Source organism: Mustelus asterias, chromosome 21 (assembly GCF_964213995.1).
Source record: "Mustelus asterias chromosome 21, sMusAst1.hap1.1, whole genome shotgun sequence".
NCBI classification, from domain to species: Eukaryota; Metazoa; Chordata; class Chondrichthyes; order Carcharhiniformes; family Triakidae; genus Mustelus; species Mustelus asterias.
The window spans coordinates 37,639,430-37,662,140 of NC_135821.1; the positions used below are offsets into that span (position 1 = coordinate 37,639,430).

General features: G+C 49.8%; 1 protein-coding gene across 5 annotated transcripts in view; it reads left to right on the forward strand.

Annotated features, from left to right (window-relative positions):
* The window catches only part of sh3d21 (SH3 domain containing 21), a 126,796-nt gene that overhangs the window by 88,722 nt on the left and 15,363 nt on the right, over positions 1–22,711 (forward strand). For all 5 annotated transcript variants that reach the window (XM_078237773.1, XM_078237774.1, XM_078237775.1 and 2 more), the window contains one exon: positions 17,295–17,365. In XM_078237773.1, the coding sequence (XP_078093899.1) occupies positions 17,295–17,365 (71 nt within the window). The remainder of the gene's footprint in view (positions 1–17,294; positions 17,366–22,711) is intronic.

The window sequence follows — 22,711 nt, forward strand, 5'->3', positions numbered from 1 at the left end:
CGGAGCACACTGGTGTACCAGAGCACACTGGTGTACTGGAGCACACTGGTGTACCGGAGCACACTGGTGTACCGGAGCACACTGGTGTACCAGAGCACACTGGTGTACAGAGCACACTGGTGTACCGGAGCACACTGGTGTACCGGAGCACACTGGTGTACCGGAGCACACTGGTGTATCGGAGCACACTGGTGTATGGAGCACACTGGTGTCCAGAGCACACTGGTGTATGAAGCACACTGGTGTACGGAGCACACTGGTGTATGGAGCACACTGGTGTCCGGAGCACACTGGTGTACCGGAGCACACTGGTGTATGGAGCACACTGGTGTACCAGAGCACGCTGGTATCTAGAGCACACTGGTGTACGGAGCACACTGGTGTATGGAGCACACTGGTGTATGGAGTAGACTAGTGTATGGAGCACACTGGTGTATGGAGCACACTGGTGTATGGAGCACACTGGTGTACGGAGCACACTGGTGTATGGAGCACACTGGTGTCCGGAGCACACTGGTTACAGAGCACACTGGTGTACCGGTGCACACTGGTGTATGGAGCACACTGGTGTACAGAGCACACTGGTGTACCGGAGCACACTGGTGTATGGAGCACACTGGTGTACGGAGCACACTGGTGTACCGGTGCACACTGGTGTACAGAGCACACTGGTGTACCGGAGCACACTGGTGTATGGAGCACACTGGTGTACAGAGCACACTGGTGTACCGGAGCACACTGGTGTATGGAGCACACTGGTGTACGGAGCACACTGGTGTATGGAGCACACTGGTGTACCGGAGCACACTGGTGTACCAGAGCACACTGGTGTACCGGTGCACACTGGTGTATGGAGCACACTGGTGTACAGAGCACACTGGTGTATGGAGCACACTGGTGTACCAGAGCACACTGGTGTACCGGAGCACACTGGTGTACCGGAGCACACTGGTGTACCAGAGCACACTGGTGTACGGAGCACACTGGTGTATGGAGCACACTGGTGTACCGGAGCACACTGGTGTACGGAGCACACTGGTGTACGGAGCACACTGGTGTACCAGAGCACACTGGTGTACCGGAGCACACTGGTATCTGGAGCACACTGGTGTACCGGAGCACACTGGTGTATGGAGCACACTGGTGTACCGGAGCACACTGGTGTACGGAGCACACTGGTATCTGGAGTACACTGGTGTACCGGAGCACACTGGTGTACCGGAGCACACTGGTGTATGGAGCACACTGGTGTACGGAGCACACTGGTGTACGGAGCACACTGGTATCTGGAGCACACTGGTGTACCAGAGCACACTGGTGTACCGGTGCACACTGGTGTATGGAGCACACTGGTGTACGGAGCACACTGGTGTATGGAGCACACTGGTGTACGGAGCACACTGGTGTATGGAGCACACTGGTGTATGGAGCACACTGGTGTATGGAGCACACTGGTGTACGGAGCACACTGGTGTACCAGAGCACACTGGTGTACGGAGCACACTGGTATCTGGAGCACACTGGTGTACCGGAGCACACTGGTGTACGGAGCACACTGGTGTACCGGAGCACACTGGTGTACGGAGCACACTGGTATCTGGAGCACATTGGTGTACCGGAGCACACTGGTGTACCGGAGCACACTGGTGTACGGAGCACACTGGTGTACCGGAGCACACTGGTGTACCAGAGCACACTGGTGTACCAGAGCACACTGGTGTATCGGTGCACACTGGTGTATGGAGCACACTGGTGTATGGAGCACACTGGTGTATGGAGCACACTGGTGTACGGAGCACACTGGTGTATGGAGCACACTGGTGTACGGAGCACACTGGTGTATGGAGCACACTGGTGTACCGGAGCACACTGGTGTATGGAGCACACTGGTGTACCAGAGCACACTGGTGTATGGTGCACACTGGTGTATGGAGCACACTGGTGTATGGAGCACACTGGTGTACGGAGCACACTGGTGTATGGAGCACACTGGTGTATGGAGCACACTGGTGTATGGAGCACACTGGTGTACCGGAGCACACTGGTGTACCGGAGCACACTGGTGTACCAGAGCACACTGGTGCACCGGAGCACACTGGTGTATGGAGCACACTGGTGTACCGGAGCACACTGGTGTACCGGAGCACACTGGTGTACCGGAGCACACTGGTGTACCGGAGCACACTGGTGTACCAGATTACACTGGTGTACCAGAGCACACTGGTGTACCAGAGCACACTGGTGTACCAGAGCGCACTGGTGTACTGGAGCACACTGGTGTACCAGAGCACACTGGTGTACCGGATTACACTGGTGTACCAGAGCACACTGGTGTACTGGAGCACACTGGTGTACCAGAGCACACTGGCGTACCGGATTACACTGGTGTACCAGAGCACACTGGCGTACCGGAGCACACTGGCGTACCAGAGCACACTGGTGTACCAGAGCACACTGGTGTACGGTGTACAGAGCACACTGGTGTACCAGAGCACACTGGTGTACGGAGCACACTGGTGTACAGAGCACACTGGTGTACGGAACACACTGGTGTACCAGAGCACACTGGTGTACGGAACACACTGGTGTACCAGAGCACACTGGTGTACCAGAGCACATTGGTGTACCGGAGCACACTGGTGTACGGAGCACACTGGTGTACCAGAGCACACTGGTGTACCAGAGCACATTGGTGTACCGGAGCACACTGGTCTACGGAGCACACTGGTGTACGGAGCACACTGGTGTATGGAGCACACTGGTGTACGGAACACACTGGTGTACCAGAGCACACTGGTGTACCAGAGCACATTGGTGTACCGGAGCACATTAGTGTACCAGAACACACTGGTGTATGGAGCACACTGGTGTACCAGAGCACACTGGTGTACCAGAGCACACTGGTGTACCGGAGCACACTGGTGTATGGAGCACACTGGTGTACCGGAGCACACTGGTGTACCGGAGCACATTGGTGTACGGAGCACACTGGTGTACCGGAGCACACTGGTGTACCAGAGCACACTGGTGTACCAGAGCACACTGGTGTACGGAGCACATTGGTGTGCCGGAGCACACTAGTGTACCAGAGCACACTGGTGTACCAGAGCACACTGGTGTAGCAGAGCACACTGTTGTACGGAGCACATTGGTGTACCAGAGCACACTGGTGTACCGGAGCACACTGGTGTATGGAGCACACTGGTGTACCAGAGCACACTGGTGTACTGGAGCACACTGGTGTACCAGAGCACACTGGTGTACCCGAGCACACTGGTGTATGGAGCACACTGGTGTACCAGAGCACACTGGTGTACGGAGCACACTGGTGTACCAGAGCACACTGGTGTACCAGAGCACACTGGTGTACCAGAGCACACTGGTGTACCAGAGCGCACTGGTGTACTGGAGCACACTGGTGTACCAGAGCACACTGGTGTACCAGAGCACATTGGTGTACCGGAGCACACTGGTCTACGGAGCACACTGGTGTACGGAGCACACTGGTGTATGGAGCACACTGGTGTACGGAACACACTGGTGTACCAGAGCACACTGGTGTACCAGAGCACATTGGTGTACCGGAGCACATTAGTGTACCAGAACACACTGGTGTATGGAGCACACTGGTGTACCAGAGCACACTGGTGTACCAGAGCACACTGGTGTACCGGAGCACACTGGTGTATGGAGCACACTGGTGTACCGGAGCACACTGGTGTACCGGAGCACATTGGTGTACGGAGCACACTGGTGTACCGGAGCACACTGGTGTACCAGAGCACACTGGTGTACCAGAGCACACTGGTGTACGGAGCACATTGGTGTGCCGGAGCACACTAGTGTACCAGAGCACACTGGTGTACCAGAGCACACTGGTGTAGCAGAGCACACTGTTGTACGGAGCACATTGGTGTACCAGAGCACACTGGTGTACCGGAGCACACTGGTGTATGGAGCACACTGGTGTACCAGAGCACACTGGTGTACTGGAGCACACTGGTGTACCAGAGCACACTGGTGTACCCGAGCACACTGGTGTATGGAGCACACTGGTGTACCAGAGCACACTGGTGTACGGAGCACACTGGTGTACCAGAGCACACTGTTGTACCAGAGCACACTGGTTTACCGGAGCACATTGGTGTACGGAGCACACTGGTGTATGGAGCACACTGGTGTACGGAGGACACTGGTGTACCGGAGCACACTGGTGTACCAGAGCACACTGGTGTACTGGAGCACACTGGTGTACCGGAGCACACTGGTGTACCGGAGCACACTGGTGTACCAGAGCACACTGGTGTACAGAGCACACTGGTGTACCGGAGCACACTGGTGTACCGGAGCACACTGGTGTACCGGAGCACACTGGTGTACCGGAGCACACTGGTGTATGGAGCACACTGGTGTCCAGAGCACACTGGTGTATGAAGCACACTGGTGTACGGAGCACACTGGTGTATGGAGCACACTGGTGTCCGGAGCACACTGGTGTACCGGAGCACACTGGTGAATGGAGCACACTGGTGTACCAGAGCACGCTGGTATCTAGAGCACACTGGTGTACGGAGCACACTGGTGTATGGAGCACACTGGTGTATGGAGTAGACTGGTGTATGGAGCACACTGGTGTATGGAGCACACTGGTGTATGGAGCACACTGGTGTACGGAGCACACTGGTGTATGGAGCACACTGGTGTCCGGAGCACACTGGTTACAGAGCACACTGGTGTACCGGTGCACACTGGTGTATGGAGCACACTGGTGTACAGAGCACACTGGTGTACCGGAGCACACTGGTGTATGGAGCACACTGGTGTACGGAGCACACTGGTGTACCGGTGCACACTGGTGTACAGAGCACACTGGTGTACCGGAGCACACTGGTGTATGGAGCACACTGGTGTACAGAGCACACTGGTGTACCGGAGCACACTGGTGTATGGAGCACACTGGTGTACGGAGCACACTGGTGTATGGAGCACACTGGTGTACCGGAGCACACTGGTGTACCAGAGCACACTGGTGTACCGGTGCACACTGGTGTATGGAGCACACTGGTGTACAGAGCACACTGGTGTATGGAGCACACTGGTGTACCAGAGCACACTGGTGTACCGGAGCACACTGGTGTACCGGAGCACACTGGTGTACCAGAGCACACTGGTGTACGGAGCACACTGGTGTATGGAGCACACTGGTGTACCGGAGCACACTGGTGTACGGAGCACACTGGTGTACGGAGCACACTGGTGTACCAGAGCACACTGGTGTACCGGAGCACACTGGTATCTGGAGCACACTGGTGTACCGGAGCACACTGGTGTACGGAGCACACTGGTGTACCGGAGCACACTGGTGTACGGAGCACACTGGTATCTGGAGTACACTGGTGTACCGGAGCACACTGGTGTACCGGAGCACACTGGTGTACCAGAGCACACTGGTGCACCGGAGCACACTGGTGTATGGAGCACACTGGTGTACCGGAGCACACTGGTGTACCGGAGCACACTGGTGTACCGGAGCACACTGGTGTACCGGAGCACACTGGTGTACCAGATTACACTGGTGTACCAGAGCACACTGGTGTACCAGAGCACACTGGTGTACCAGAGCGCACTGGTGTACTGGAGCACACTGGTGTACCAGAGCACACTGGTGTACCGGATTACACTGGTGTACCAGAGCACACTGGTGTACTGGAGCACACTGGTGTACCAGAGCACACTGGCGTACCGGATTACACTGGTGTACCAGAGCACACTGGTGTACCGGAGCACACTGGCGTACCAGAGCACACTGGTGTACCAGAGCACACTGGTGTACGGTGTACAGAGCACACTGGTGTACCAGAGCACACTGGTGTACGGAGCACACTGGTGTACAGAGCACACTGGTGTACGGAACACACTGGTGTACCAGAGCACACTGGTGTACGGAACACACTGGTGTACCAGAGCACACTGGTGTACCAGAGCACATTGGTGTACCGGAGCACACTGGTGTACGGAGCACACTGGTGTACCAGAGCACACTGGTGTACCAGAGCACATTGGTGTACCGGAGCACACTGGTCTACGGAGCACACTGGTGTACGGAGCACACTGGTGTATGGAGCACACTGGTGTACGGAACACACTGGTGTACCAGAGCACACTGGTGTACCAGAGCACATTGGTGTACCGGAGCACATTAGTGTACCAGAACACACTGGTGTATGGAGCACACTGGTGTACCAGAGCACACTGGTGTACCAGAGCACACTGGTGTACCGGAGCACACTGGTGTATGGAGCACACTGGTGTACCGGAGCACACTGGTGTACCGGAGCACATTGGTGTACGGAGCACACTGGTGTACCGGAGCACACTGGTGTACCAGAGCACACTGGTGTACCAGAGCACACTGGTGTACGGAGCACATTGGTGTGCCGGAGCACACTAGTGTACCAGAGCACACTGGTGTACCAGAGCACACTGGTGTAGCAGAGCACACTGTTGTACGGAGCACATTGGTGTACCAGAGCACACTGGTGTACCGGAGCACACTGGTGTATGGAGCACACTGGTGTACCAGAGCACACTGGTGTACTGGAGCACACTGGTGTACCAGAGCACACTGGTGTACCCGAGCACACTGGTGTATGGAGCACACTGGTGTACCAGAGCACACTGGTGTACGGAGCACACTGGTGTACCAGAGCACACTGGTGTACCAGAGCACACTGTTGTACCAGAGCACACTGGTTTACCGGAGCACATTGGTGTACGGAGCACACTGGTGTATGGAGCACACTGGTGTACGGAGGACACTGGTGTACCGGAGCACACTGGTGTACCAGAGCACACTGGTGTACTGGAGCACACTGGTGTACCGGAGCACACTGGTGTACCGGAGCACACTGGTGTACCAGAGCACACTGGTGTACAGAGCACACTGGTGTACCGGAGCACACTGGTGTACCGGAGCACACTGGTGTACCGGAGCACACTGGTGTACCGGAGCACACTGGTGTATGGAGCACACTGGTGTACGGAGCACACTGGTGTATGGAGCACACTGGTGTCCGGAGCACACTGGTGTACCGGAGCACACTGGTGTATGGAGCACACTGGTGTACCAGAGCACGCTGGTATCTAGAGCACACTGGTGTACGGAGCACACTGGTGTATGGAGCACACTGGTGTATGGAGTAGACTGGTGTATGGAGCACACTGGTGTATGGAGCACACTGGTGTATGGAGCACACTGGTGTACGGAGCACACTGGTGTATGGAGCACACTGGTGTCCGGAGCACACTGGTTACAGAGCACACTGGTGTACCGGTGCACACTGGTGTATGGAGCACACTGGTGTACAGAGCACACTGGTGTACCGGAGCACACTGGTGTATGGAGCACACTGGTGTACGGAGCACACTGGTGTACCGGTGCACACTGGTGTACAGAGCACACTGGTGTACCGGAGCACACTGGTGTATGGAGCACACTGGTGTACAGAGCACACTGGTGTACCGGAGCACACTGGTGTATGGAGCACACTGGTGTACGGAGCACACTGGTGTATGGAGCACACTGGTGTACCGGAGCACACTGGTGTACCAGAGCACACTGGTGTACCGGTGCACACTGGTGTATGGAGCACACTGGTGTACAGAGCACACTGGTGTATGGAGCACACTGGTGTACCAGAGCACACTGGTGTACCGGAGCACACTGGTGTACCGGAGCACACTGGTGTACCAGAGCACACTGGTGTACGGAGCACACTGGTGTATGGAGCACACTGGTGTACCGGAGCACACTGGTGTACGGAGCACACTGGTGTACGGAGCACACTGGTGTACCAGAGCACACTGGTGTACCGGAGCACACTGGTATCTGGAGCACACTGGTGTACCGGAGCACACTGGTGTACGGAGCACACTGGTGTACCGGAGCACACTGGTGTACGGAGCACACTGGTATCTGGAGTACACTGGTGTACCGGAGCACACTGGTGTACCGGAGCACACTGGTGTATGGAGCACACTGGTGTACGGAGCACACTGGTGTACGGAGCACACTGGTATCTGGAGCACACTGGTGTACCAGAGCACACTGGTGTACCGGTGCACACTGGTGTATGGAGCACACTGGTGTACGGAGCACACTGGTGTATGGAGCACACTGGTGTACGGAGCACACTGGTGTATGGAGCACACTGGTGTATGGAGCACACTGGTGTATGGAGCACACTGGTGTACGGAGCACACTGGTGTACCAGAGCACACTGGTGTACGGAGCACACTGGTATCTGGAGCACACTGGTGTACCGGAGCACACTGGTGTACGGAGCACACTGGTGTACCGGAGCACACTGGTGTACGGAGCACACTGGTATCTGGAGCACATTGGTGTACCGGAGCACACTGGTGTACCGGAGCACACTGGTGTACGGAGCACACTGGTGTACCGGAGCACACTGGTGTACCAGAGCACACTGGTGTACCAGAGCACACTGGTGTATCGGTGCACACTGGTGTATGGAGCACACTGGTGTATGGAGCACACTGGTGTATGGAGCACACTGGTGTACGGAGCACACTGGTGTATGGAGCACACTGGTGTACGGAGCACACTGGTGTATGGAGCACACTGGTGTACCGGAGCACACTGGTGTATGGAGCACACTGGTGTACCAGAGCACACTGGTGTATGGTGCACACTGGTGTATGGAGCACACTGGTGTATGGAGCACACTGGTGTACGGAGCACACTGGTGTATGGAGCACACTGGTGTATGGAGCACACTGGTGTATGGAGCACACTGGTGTACCGGAGCACACTGGTGTACCGGAGCACACTGGTGTACCAGAGCACACTGGTGCACCGGAGCACACTGGTGTATGGAGCACACTGGTGTACCGGAGCACACTGGTGTACCGGAGCACACTGGTGTACCGGAGCACACTGGTGTACCAGAGCACACTGGTGTACCAGATTACACTGGTGTACCAGAGCACACTGGTGTACCAGAGCACACTGGTGTACCAGAGCGCACTGGTGTACTGGAGCACACTGGTGTACCAGAGCACACTGGTGTACCGGATTACACTGGTGTACCAGAGCACACTGGTGTACTGGAGCACACTGGTGTACCAGAGCACACTGGCGTACCGGATTACACTGGTGTACCAGAGCACACTGGTGTACCGGAGCACACTGGTGTACCAGAGCTCACTGGTGTACCGGATTACACTGGTGTACCAGAGCACACTGGTGTACCAGAGCACACTGGTGTACGGAGCACACTGGTATCTGGAGCACATTGGTGTACCGGAGCACACTGGTGTACCGGAGCACACTGGTGTACGGAGCACACTGGTGTACCGGAGCACACTGGTGTACCAGAGCACACTGGTGTACCAGAGCACACTGGTGTATCGGTGCACACTGGTGTATGGAGCACACTGGTGTATGGAGCACACTGGTGTATGGAGCACACTGGTGTACGGAGCACACTGGTGTATGGAGCACACTGGTGTACGGAGCACACTGGTGTATGGAGCACACTGGTGTACCGGAGCACACTGGTGTATGGAGCACACTGGTGTACCAGAGCACACTGGTGTATGGTGCACACTGGTGTATGGAGCACACTGGTGTATGGAGCACACTGGTGTACGGAGCACACTGGTGTATGGAGCACACTGGTGTATGGAGCACACTGGTGTATGGAGCACACTGGTGTACCGGAGCACACTGGTGTACCGGAGCACACTGGTGTACCAGAGCACACTGGTGCACCGGAGCACACTGGTGTATGGAGCACACTGGTGTACCGGAGCACACTGGTGTACCGGAGCACACTGGTGTACCGGAGCACACTGGTGTACCAGAGCACACTGGTGTACCAGATTACACTGGTGTACCAGAGCACACTGGTGTACCAGAGCACACTGGTGTACCAGAGCGCACTGGTGTACTGGAGCACACTGGTGTACCAGAGCACACTGGTGTACCGGATTACACTGGTGTACCAGAGCACACTGGTGTACTGGAGCACACTGGTGTACCAGAGCACACTGGCGTACCGGATTACACTGGTGTACCAGAGCACACTGGTGTACCGGAGCACACTGGTGTACCAGAGCTCACTGGTGTACCGGATTACACTGGTGTACCAGAGCACACTGGTGTACCAGAGCACACTGGTGTACGGAGCACACTGGTGTACCAGAGCACACTGGTGTATGGAGCACACTGGTTACCGGTGGACACTGGTTTACCAGAGCACACTGGTGTACCGGTGCTCACTGGTGTACCGGAGCACACTGGTGTACAGGGCACACTGGTGTACCGGAGCACACTGGTGTACAGGGCACACTGGCGTACAGAGTACACTGGTGTATTGGTACACACTGGTGTACTGTGAAATAAGATTCAAAATCATTCCAAATTCATGTAATTAAACTAAAACTAATTTTTATCTCCAGACCCGATGAACCTTGAGCTTCCCGTGTATACCCCAGCCGGGGAAGAGCCGCACAGGCGCGATTTAGAATTGTTATATGTGTCAGGCCCATGTGCTAGGCAAACGGGATGTGGAGCTGGAGCCAAACGCTCCACGAAAACTGAAAACTCAAAAAGGTTCTAAAACCCCCTTGCGCAGCACGAGGGACAGAGAGAGTTACAAAAAGGCATGTTTTTTCTGAAAATCACAATATTGAAACCATGCCAGTAACTGTACCTATAGTTACTGATGTGGAGATGCCGGCGTTGGACTGGGGTGGGCACAGTATGAAGTCTCACAACACCAGCTTACAGTCCAATAGGTTTATTTGGAATCACGAGCTTTCGGAGCGCCGCTCCTTCAATCAGCTGATTCACTCACCTGATGAAGGAGCAGCGTTCTGAAAGCTCGTGATTCCAAATAAATCTATTGGACTTTAACCTAGTGGTGTGAGATTTCTTACTGTAGTTATAGAACATAGAACAGTACAGCACAGAACAGGCCCTTCAGCCCACGATGTTGTGCCGAGCTTTATCTGAAACCAAGATCAAGCTATCCCATTCCCTATCATCCTGGTGTGCTCCATGTGCCTATCCAATAACCGCTTAAATGTTCCTAAAGTGTCTGACTCCACTATCACTGCAGGCAGTCCATTCCACATCCCAACCGAAGAATTATTCGAAGAATCATCACATTTCCCTCCGCCGAAACATTCTAAATTAGTGTTGTATTTATAAAAGTGAAATCATACAATTCAATTCTCATTTATAAGGTTAAGAAGATGTTTAGCTAATGTCTAGATATGAGGTTAGCATTATGCTGAAACTTCTGACCTTCACTTCAACTTTCCCCTCTCATTTTTAGTTACGTTCCCAATTTTTTCACATATTTCACTTTTCTACCTGAGGTAAAGGTACTCAAAATATTAATACAGAAGCAAAATACTGCAGATGCTGGAAATCTTACTAAAGAAGAAAAGGTTCTGGAAAAACTCAGATAATCAGGCAGCATCTGTGAAGAGAAACATTCATGTTGATGACCATCTCAAAATATTAAATCTTGTATGAACTGGATAAACAATTTGTGAACTGTGTTTTTAAGGAAATCAAAGGTCCCTTTATGCAGTTGGTATTTATATTGTATTGTTTACATTTTTCCAAGTCAACGGCCCAGGTTTTGCGATAGCTGGCACTGAAGCTATCAGTGCTCAGGATTACATGTTGGAAATCAGATTTTTGGGACCTACTCATGCACAGTAAAACATGGAAACCCATGTTTCCCGATTCTCCCCGGATCACTCTCTCTGACGGTGAACATCGGCAAAAAACCTCCCCTATAAAAAGTATTTTGCAGAGAGCAATAGAGGGTGTGGGTCAAATTCTTTGTATAATACAGAGGCATGCCGTGATATATAAAATATTAGGAACCACTGCTTTCGAGAAGGAAACCTGCCACCCTGACCTGGTCCGGCCTACACGTGATTCCAGATCCACAGCAGTGTGATTCACTTTTAACAACCCTCTGAAGTGGCCTAGCAAACCATTCAGTTCAAGGGCATTTAGCGATAGGCAGCAAGTGTAGGCCTTGCTGGTGATGTCCACATTCTATGAAAGAATAAAGAAAATAAAATCTGATTGAATTTTTTTTCGGAAAAGTGATGACAGTGACAGACAGGGGAATGTTTATGGATTTTATTCATATGGTCTTCTAGAAGCATCTGGTAAAATTCCACATGAGAGACTGTTAATGAAAATTAAAGGCTTTAAAGGGGATTTGATAAGATGCCATATAAAGTTAAAGTTACCATAGTCCAAGATCACCATAGACCCTCATCAGATGATCAGGCGTCTGATGAAGAGTCATCCTGACTCGAAATGTTGGCTCTATTCTCTCTTCACAGATGCTGTCAGACCTGCTGAGATTTTCCAGCATTTTCTGTTCTTTGTTTGAGCTAACCAACTCTCAAGGTTACTACTCAATATAATATCTCGTTGTGTTGGTGCAAGAATAGAGGATTGTCTAACAAAAAGGAAACAGGGTTGGGATAAATGTTGAGAAGCTATAACTACTAGCATGTCACAAAGATCACAAAGGGCAGCACAAAGGACGGCATGGTGGTTAGCACTGCTGCTTCACAGCTCCAGGGACCTGGGTTCGATTCCTGGCTTGGGTCACTGTCTGTGTGGAGTTTGCACATTCTCCTTGTGTCTGCGTGGGTTTCCTCCGGGTGCTCCGGTTTCCTTCCACAGTCCAAAGATGTGCGGGTTAGGTTGATTGGCTATGCTAAAAATTGCCCCTTAGAGTCCTGAGATGCGTAGGTTAGACGGATTAGCGGGTAAATATGTAGGGATATGGGGGTAGGGCCTGGGTGGGATTGTGGTCGGTGCAGACTCGATGGGCCAAATGGCCTCTTTCTGCAATGTCGGGTTTCTATGATTCTATGATCAGTGCTGGGGCCTTGACTATTTGCTATCTATGTTAATGTCTTGAATGAAGGGATCAACTATATTGGCGCCAAATTTGCTGATGATGCAAAAAATAGGCAGGAAAGCAAATTATGATAAAGTGAGTGAGAAACAATTTGCCAGGTGGAGCACAGTGTAAGAAAATGTGAGGTTGTCCATGTTGGCAGGAAGAATAGGAAAGCAGAATATTATTTAAATGGAGAGAGACTGGAGAATGATGCAATACAGAGAGGGACCTTGGAGTCTTGGTGCATGAATCACAAAATAGTTAACATGCAGGTAGAGAAATTCATTGTGAAAGCAAATGAAATGTTGGTGTCTGTTGCAAAGGGGGTGGAGTATAAAAGTAGGGAGGTCTTGCCAGTACAGGACATTGGAGAGAGATTATCTGAGGTACTGTGTACAGTTTTGTTCTCCTTTCTTAAAGATGGATTATAATTGCTTTGGAAGCAGTTCAGAGCAAGTTCACGAGGCTGAATCCAAGGACGAAGGGGTTTATCTTGTGAGGAAATGTTGGGTCCATATCCATCAGAGTTCAGAAGAATGAGCGGTGATCTTATTGAAAGCTATATGATTCTGATGGGTCATTGACAAGGTAGACACTGAGAGGACGATTCTCCTCGTGGGAGGACGAGGGGACACAGTTTCAGAATAAAGATCCTCTGATTTAAGACTGAGATGAGGAGAAATTTCTTCTCTCAGAGAGTCATTTGTATTGGGATTCTCTTCCATAGAAAACAGTGGAGACTGGGTCATTGAATAACCATTGAATATATTCAGAGCTGAGTTAGATGGATTGTTGATCAACAAGGGAGTCAGGAGCAATGGGGGTGGTAGGGGTGGAGGGGGGGGGGGGGCGGGTGTGCAAGAGAAACTGGAGTTAAGGCAAAAGCCATATTGAATAGCAAAACAGGCTTGAGGGGCCAAATGGTCTCCTCCTGCTCCTATTTCTTAAAGGTCATGGAATTGAAGACAACATATTGGCCTGGTTCTGAAATGGACTGAGTGATGGGACGCACAGAGTAGGCTAATGGCAGATGCTCTAATTGGCAGGATGTGACTAATGGTGTCCCGCAAGCATCTGCTTTGGGATCGCAACTTTATTAATGAATTCGCTGATAGCAGAGAAGCCACAAATCCAAATAGGCTGAAAGATGATGCAGCATTGTAAGCAGTGTCGTTGTAAGCAGAACATTATAAAGAGGTAGTGAAATATTATGTGACCGGGTAAAATGGTGGCAAATGGATTTCAATGTAGGAAATGTTAAGGACCTTCAGTTGGACCTAAAGAGGGAAGACAGTGTATTTTCTAACTGTTCAAAAGCTTGTAATAGTGGGGGTCCAAAGCGATATGGGCTCCAGGCACATGGATCACTGAAATGCCAAGGACTGGGCGGCGGGGTGGGGGGGCGGGGGGGGGCGGGGGGGGGGGGGGCGGGCAGGGGGGGCAATGGCGCAGTCGTAGTGTGACTGGACTATAATCCACAGATCCAGAGCAATGGAGCACATGGAGCACGCCAGGATGATAGGGAGTGGGATAGCTTGATCTTGGTTTCAGATAAAGTTCGGCACAACATCGTGGGCCGAAGGGCCTGTTCTGTGCCCTACTGTTCTAATGGTGAGATTCAAATTCAATAAAAATCTAGAATTAAAAGTCTACTGATGACCATGAAACTGTTGTCGATTGTCGGAAAAACCCATCTGCTTCACTAATGTCCTTTAGGGAAGGATATCTGTCGTCTTTACCTTGTCTGGTCTACATGTGATTCCAGAGCCACAGCAATATGGTTGACTCTCAAATGCCCTCTGAAAGGACATGATGTGGAGATGCCGGTGTTGGACTGGGGTGGGCACACTAAGAAGTCTCACAACACCAGGTTAAAGTCCAATAGGTTTATTTGGAATCACGAGCTTTCAGAGCCGCTCACCTGATGAAGGAGCAGCGCTCCGAAAGCTCATGATTCGAAATAAACCTGTGTTGTGAGACTTCTTACTGAAAGGACAGTTGGGGATGGACAATAAACGTTGTCCAGCCAGTGACGCCCACGTCCTGTAAAACTGAATATAAAAAAGGAAATACTGAAATATATGAAAAGGAAGATGGCTTTTATATTTAGACGTAGTGAATACAAGTCAGTTATACAGAAGTGGTTGGGTCACAGTCGGACAGCTCTGGGCAGCAGATTTTAGGAAGGATATGCTGACCTTAGAGGATAATGTAGATTTACCCAGCGTGATAACTCCATCGGTTAAATTATGAGAGTTTTAATAACACCAGATTAAAGTCCAACAGGTTTATTTGGTAGCAAATACCATTAGCTTTCGGAGCGCTGCTCCTTCGTCAGATGGAGTGGAAATCAGCTCTCAAACAGATTTGAGAGCAGATTTCCACTCCATCTGACGAAGGAGCAGCGCTCCGAAAGCTAATGGCATTTGCTACCAAATAAACCTGTTGGACTTTAACCTGGTGTTGTTAAAACACTTACTGTGTTCACCCCAGTCCAACGCCGGCATCTCCACATCATGATTACCTTTAAATTATGAGGACAGATTATACAAACTAGGATTGTATTCCCTGGAATTTAGGAGTTTATAGAGTGATTAAATCAACATTTTGAAAATATTATAGGGAATGAGAAAGATAGATAGAAATAAACCATTGGTTGGGGAATCCTGGACAAGTGGGCATGGTCTAAACACTAGAATCCGACCTTTCGGGAGTGAATTTAGGAAACATTTCTAGACAACGGGTGCAATTTGGAACTCTCTTCTTCAAAAAAGAATGAATGCTTGATCCACTGCTAACTTTAATTTTGGAATTGATAGATTTAGTTAAAGGATATGTCATAAAAGCAGGTAGAAATGTTCGAGAGCTTCGAGTTTTTAGGTGTCCAGATCACCCCCATGCCGACACTATAGTTCAGAAAGCCCACCAATGCCTCTACTTTCTCAGAAGATTAAGGAAATTTGGCATGTCCACTACAACTCTCACCAGTTTTTACAGATATACCACAGAAAGCATTCTTTCTGGTTGTATCACAGCTTGGTATGGCTCCTGCTCTGCCCAAGACTGCAAGAAACTACAAAGGGTCGTGAATGTTGCCCAGTCCATCACACAAACCAGCCTCCCATCCATTGACTCTGTCTACACTTCCTGCTGCCTCAGAAAAGAGCCAGCATAATTAATGACCCCATGCACCCCAGACCTTCTTCCGTCGGGAAAAGGATACAAAGGTCATGTACCAACCGACTCAAGAACAGCTTCTTCCCTGCTGCCATCAAACTTTTGAATGGACCTACCTTGCACTAAGTTGATCTTTCTCTACATCCTAGCTATGACTGTAACACTATATTCTGCACTCTCTCCTTTCCTTCTCTATGAACAGTATGCTTTGTCTGTATAGCACGCAAGAAACAATACTTTTTGCTGTATACTAATACATGTGACAATAATGAATCAAATCAAATCAAATATCCAGGTTGGATGCAGATCAGCCATGGTCCCATTGAAAGGTGTGGGGAAGCTTTATGGGGCTAAGTGGTCAGAATCCTGTCCCAATGTTCCTATTTTCTTATCAGACCCTGGGAGTCCTCAACATCGACTCTTGATCACCATGGACCATACCCCTTCAGATGATGAATCAGTTCTCCTCCACATTGGACGCATGGGAACACCACCACCTGGAGGTTTCCCTCCAAGTCACTCACAACAGGTGCCGGAGTGTGGCGACCAGGGGATTTTCACAGTAACTTCATTGTAGTGTTAATGTAAGCTTACTTATGACACTAATACCTAAACTTAAACTTGATTTCCTCCACTGCTCACCAATTTTAAAACAATCACAAAAGGAATTAAGTGAGAGCTTTGAAAAATAAATCTTTCCACAGATGGTTTTACCTTTCCTCAGGGCCAGCGAGAAAGCCACCTCTTGATTATTTTGTGCACAGCCGTGACCACAGAGAGAGTCCACCATCCCTCTCCAACCAATGTGCCGTTGACACATGTTGCCAAAGTATCAGTAGGGCATTTGGTGATGATGGGGTTTGGGGGGTGCTGCGAGAAGGGTCTTGTATCAGGAAGCACTGACCTCAGGAAAACCAGGACTGGCCATCAGAAATCCCTGGTGAGAAATTGGTCTCCATTTGATAGGCTTGTGTGAAATCCCTCCCCAGCATGCATTAGGGGAAGGAAGAGAATGTCAGAGGTGGAGATGTTCAAAATAAGGAGCAGGTTTACATCATAAAGCTTCGCTTCTTCATTTTTTAAGACGAAGCACAGGCAGTGGGATGTTGAAGGGATGACGTTCACAAATGTTTTTCTTTACAGAGTTAATGGAGAACAAGGTCTCCTTCCTCAGGAGCACAACAAATCAGCCACAGACAGGACCAGTGATACAGGTAAGAGTAATAGAACATAGAAGATAGAACATTACAGCGCAGTACAGGCCCTTCGGCCCTCGATGTTGCGCCGACCAGTGGTACCAATCTAAAGCCCCTCTAATCTACACTATTCCAATATCATCCATATGTTTATCCAATAACCACTTGAACGCTCTCAACGTTGACGAGTCCACCACTGCTGCAGGCAGGGCATTCCACGCTCTTACTACTCTCTGAGTAAAGAACCTACCTCTAACATCTGTCCTATATCTCTCACCCCTCAATTTAAAGCTATGTCCCCTCGTGCTAGCCAACACCATCCGAGGAAAAAGGCTCTCACTATCCACCCTATCTAATCCTCTGATCATCTTGTATGCCTCTATTAAGTCACCTCTTAACCTTCTTCTCTCTAACGAAAACAACCTCAAGCCCCTCAGCCTTTCCTCATACGATTTTCCCACCATACCAGGCAACATCCTGGTAAATCTCCTCTGCACTCTTTCCAACACTTCCACATCTTTCCTAAAATATGGCGACCAGAACTGTACGCAATACTCCAAATGCGGCACACCAGAGTTTTGTACAGTTGCAGCATGACCTCCTGGCTCCGAAACTCAATCCCTCTACCAATAAAAGCTAACACACCGTACGCCTTCTTAACAACCCTATCAACCTGGGTGCCAACTTTCAGGGATCTATGCACATGGACACCCAGATCCCTCTGTTCATCCACACTACCAAGTATCTTACCATTAGCCCAGTACTCTGTATTCCTGTTACTCCTTCCAAAGTGAATCACCTCACGCTTTTCCTCATTAAACTCCATTTGCCACCTCTCAGCCCAGCTCTGCAGCTTATCTATGTCCCTCTGTAACCTGCCACTTCCCTCCGCACTGTCTACAACTCCACCGACTTTAGTGTCATCCGCAAATTTACTAATCCATCCTTCCACGCCCTCATCCAAGTCATTGATAAAAATGACAAACAGCAGTGGTCCGAAAACAGATCCTTGCGGTACACCACTAGTAACTGAACTCCAGGATGAATATTTCCCATCAATCACCACCCTTTGTTTTCTTACAGCTAGCCAATTCCTGATCCAAACCACTAAATCACCCTCAATCCCATGTGTCCGTATTTTCTGCAAAAGCTTACCATGAGGAACATTATCAAATGCTTTGCTGAAATCCATATACACCACATCAACCGCTTTACCCTCATCCACCTCTTTGGTCACCTTCTCAAAGAACTCAATAAGGTTTGTGAGGCACGACCTACCCTTCACAAAACCGTGCTGACTATCCCTAATCAAATTATTCCTTTCCAGGTGATTATAAATCCTATCTCTTATAATCCTTTCCAATACTTTGCCCACAACAGAAGTAAGGCTCACCGGTCTATAATTACCAGGGTTGTCCTTACTCCCCTTCTTGAACAAGGGGACAACATTTGCTATCCTCCAGTCTTCTGGCACTGTTCCTGTAGACAATGACGACCCAAAGATCAGAGCCAAAGGCTCTGCAATCTCCTCTCTAGCCTCCCAGAGAATCCTAGGATAAATCCCATCCAGCCCAGGGGACTTATCTATTTTTACCCTTTCCAGAATTGCTAACACCTCCTCCTTATGAACATCAATCCCATCCAGTCCAACAGCCTGCATCTCAGTACTCCCCTCAACAACACTGTCCCTCTCCAGTGTGAATACCGACGAAAAATATTCATTTAGTGCCTCTCCTATCTCTTCAGACTCCACGCACAACTTCCCACTCCTGTCCTTGACTGGCCCTAATCTTACCCTAGTCATTCTTTTACTCCTGACATACCTATAGAAAGCTTTAGGGTTTTCCTTGATCCTACCTGCCAAAGACTTCTCATGTCCCCTCCTGGCTCTTCTTAACTCTTTCTTTAGGTCCTTCCTGGCTAACTTGTAACTCTCAAGCGCCCTAACTGAGCCTTCACGTCTCATCTCAACATAAGTTTCCTTCTTCCTCTTCACACGAGATTCAACCTCCTTAGTAAACCACGTCTGCTTCCTCCCTGCCTGACAGGTACATATTTATCAAGGACGCGTAGTAGCTGTTCCTTGAACAAGCTCCACATTACAATTGTGCCCATCCCCTGCAGTTTCCTTCCCCAACCTATGCCACCTAAATCTCGCCTAATCGCATCATAATTTCCTTTCCCCCAGCTGTAACTCTTGCCCTTTGGTATATACCTATCCTTTTCCACTGCTAAAGTAAACGTAATCGAATTGTGGTCACTGTCACCAAAGTGCTCACCTACCTCCAAATCTAACACCTGGCCTGGTTCATTACCCAGTACCAAAATGGTGGCAGCATGATGTTTCATGTAATTGGATCTGCAGCCCAGGGTGCCGACACAGCTCATTAAGCCCCTACACTCAATCAAACTCAAACATCAAAGCAAGCACTAGGAATGTACGATGGAACAGTGTAGAGGGAACTTTACTCCATATCTGATTTATATCGTCTATATGGATTTTAGTAAAGCGATTGACAAGGTCCCTCATGGCAGGCTGGCGCAAAAGGTTAAATCTCACGGGATAAAAGGTGAGCTAGCTAGATGGGTGGAGAACTGGCTTAGCCATAGAAGACAGAGGGTAGCAGTGGAGGGTCTTTTTCCGGTTGGAGGTCTGTGACTAGTGGAGTTCCGCAGGGCTCTGTACTGGGACCTCTGCTGTTTGTGATATATATAAATGATTTGGAGGAAGATGTAGCTGGTGTGATCAGTAAGTTTGCGGACGACATGAAGATTGCTGGAGTTGCGGATAGTGATGAACATTGTCAGAGAATACAGCAGGATATAGATAGGCTGGAACATTGGGCGGAGAAATGGCAGATGGAATTTAATCCAGCTAAATGCGAAGTGATGCATTTCGGTAGATCTAATGTAAGGGGGAGCTATACAATAAATGGCAGAATCATCAGGAGTATAGACACACAGAGGGACCTGGGTGTACAAGTCCACAGATCCTTAAAGATGGCAGCACAGGTGGAGAGGGTGGTGAAGAAGGCATATGGCATGCTTGCCTTTATTGGACGGGGCATAGAATATAAAAGTTGGCATATGATGTTGTGGCTGTATAGAACGTTGGTTAGGCCACATTTGGAATACTGCGTCCAGTTCTGGCCACCACACTACCAGAAGGACGTGGAGGCTTTGGAGAGAGTACAGAAAAAGTTTACCAGGATGTTGCCTGGTATGGAGGGTCTTAGCTATGAGGAGAGATTGGGTAAACTGGCGATGTTCTCCCTGGAAAGACGAAGGATGAGGGGCGACCTAATAGAGGTGTATAAAATTATGAAGGGCATAGATAGGGTGAACAGTGGGAAGCTTTTTCCCAGGTCGGAGGTGACGAACACAAGGGGTCACAGTTCAAGGTGAGGGGGGCAAGGTTCAACACAGATGTCAGGGGGACGTATTTTACACAGAGGGTGGAATGCACTCCCAAGCAAGGTGATTGAGGCAGACACACTGGGATCGTTTAAGACTTATCTAGATAGCCACATGAACAGACTGGGAATAGAGGGATACAAACGAATGGTCGAGTTGGGCACATGAGCGGCGCAGGCTTGGAGGGCCGAAGGGCCTGTTCCTGTGCTGTATTGTTCTTTGTTCTTTGTTCTTTATACTGCATTGTGCAGTATGTAGACATGCTGATCAAATCTGTTGCTTTGCACACTTCCAATCAGATACCAGTATTGAGTTGGTAACTGCACATTATCCCCTTGATCCAACAGAAATGGCTATTAGTCAAAGTGGGGGTGGCTGAGTGATCAGCAGTTATCCCTGACACCTTGGTGACAAATAGCTAGTTCATCATTTATTGCTTTGGGTGGGTTCAGTGGGTATTTCTGCTAAGCAGGTCATTATCTCCTCTTGTTCCTGTCCCGAGCTTGGTCATTAACTGTGAATTCTATCCTTTGAGTCAGGATGGCTTTATCTCTCCACCTAGCCATGTAACAAATTACGTCCTCCCTGCATTTACTAAGTAGTGTTCCCAACCGGAATGCAAATTTCATACCATCCTGTTCCCACTAGATTGAAGCAACAAACTTATGCTATCTTCCCTGCCCTTATCGTGTTATGTCCTCCAGCTCGGACACACATGCTTTGCTGGGAGATTTTGGCGTGACTCTGCAGTTTGTTCTATCCTTGTGGTTTGGTATATTCATCAGAGTCCCCTACTGATCATGTGGTCAGATCCCAGCTTGACCTTACAGCCACTCACTATGGTATTGGTTGTTCAACACTGCAGCTTTCATGGTTAAGGTATTGACATTGTTTGATCTAGCAGCTAGTCATCCTCCAGTGGTTCACACATACATTCTGGAGGATTTTATAATTGTACATTCAATATACTTATGCATAAAAACATCTAAACTTCCTCTACATATATGTGCTTATTATGCCGCAGGTTCTTTGCCGCTAACAGCGTGTTTGAATTCAGGGTTATATTTGAATTTTCGAGGTTTCATTCCCTGCCTCCCCCCGTCAATGATTTTAAAATAATTCCCATTATAATTGTAGGGTCCTGAGGATTGTACATAGTGGATACTGAGTGAGTGGCTATGGAGAATGCATGGGCAGGGGCGCATGGAGGGCAGTATGATGGCACAGTGGTTAGCACTGCTGCCTCATAGGGAGACACAGAAGGTCTCATGGCGCTATTTCGAAGAGGAGTATGGGCGTTCTACCCAGTATCCAATATTTAGCTCTCAACCAACCCACTGCCTCGGCAAAGCAGCATAATCAAGGACCCCACGCACCCTGGACATTCTCTCTTCCATCTTCCTCTGTCAGGAAAAAAGGTACAAAAGTCTGAAAACACGTACCAATCGACTCAAGAACAGCTTCTTCCCTGCTGCATCAGACTTTTGAATGAACCTACCTTATATTAAGCTGAGCTTTCTCTACACCCTAGCTATGACTGTAACACTACATTCTGCACCCTCTCTTTTCCTTCTCCCCTATGTCTCTATGAATGGTATGTTTTGTCTGTATAGCTCGCAAGAAACAATGCTCTGCACTCTATACTAATACATGTGACAATAACAAATCAAATTAAATCAAATCACTAAAACAAACGACCCAATCATCATTTCCCCTCACAGTCCAAAGATGCGCAGATTAGGTGGATTGGCCATGCTAAATTGTCTCTTAGTGTCCCAAGAGTGTAAATTAAGGGGAATACGGGGATAGGGTGGGGGTTGGGCCTGGATAAGATGCTCTGTCGGAGAGCTGGTGCAGACTCGATGGACCGAATGGCCTCCTTCTGCACTGTATGGATTCTATGATTATCATACTTCTGCGTGTGGGAGCTTGCTGTGCACAAATCAGCTG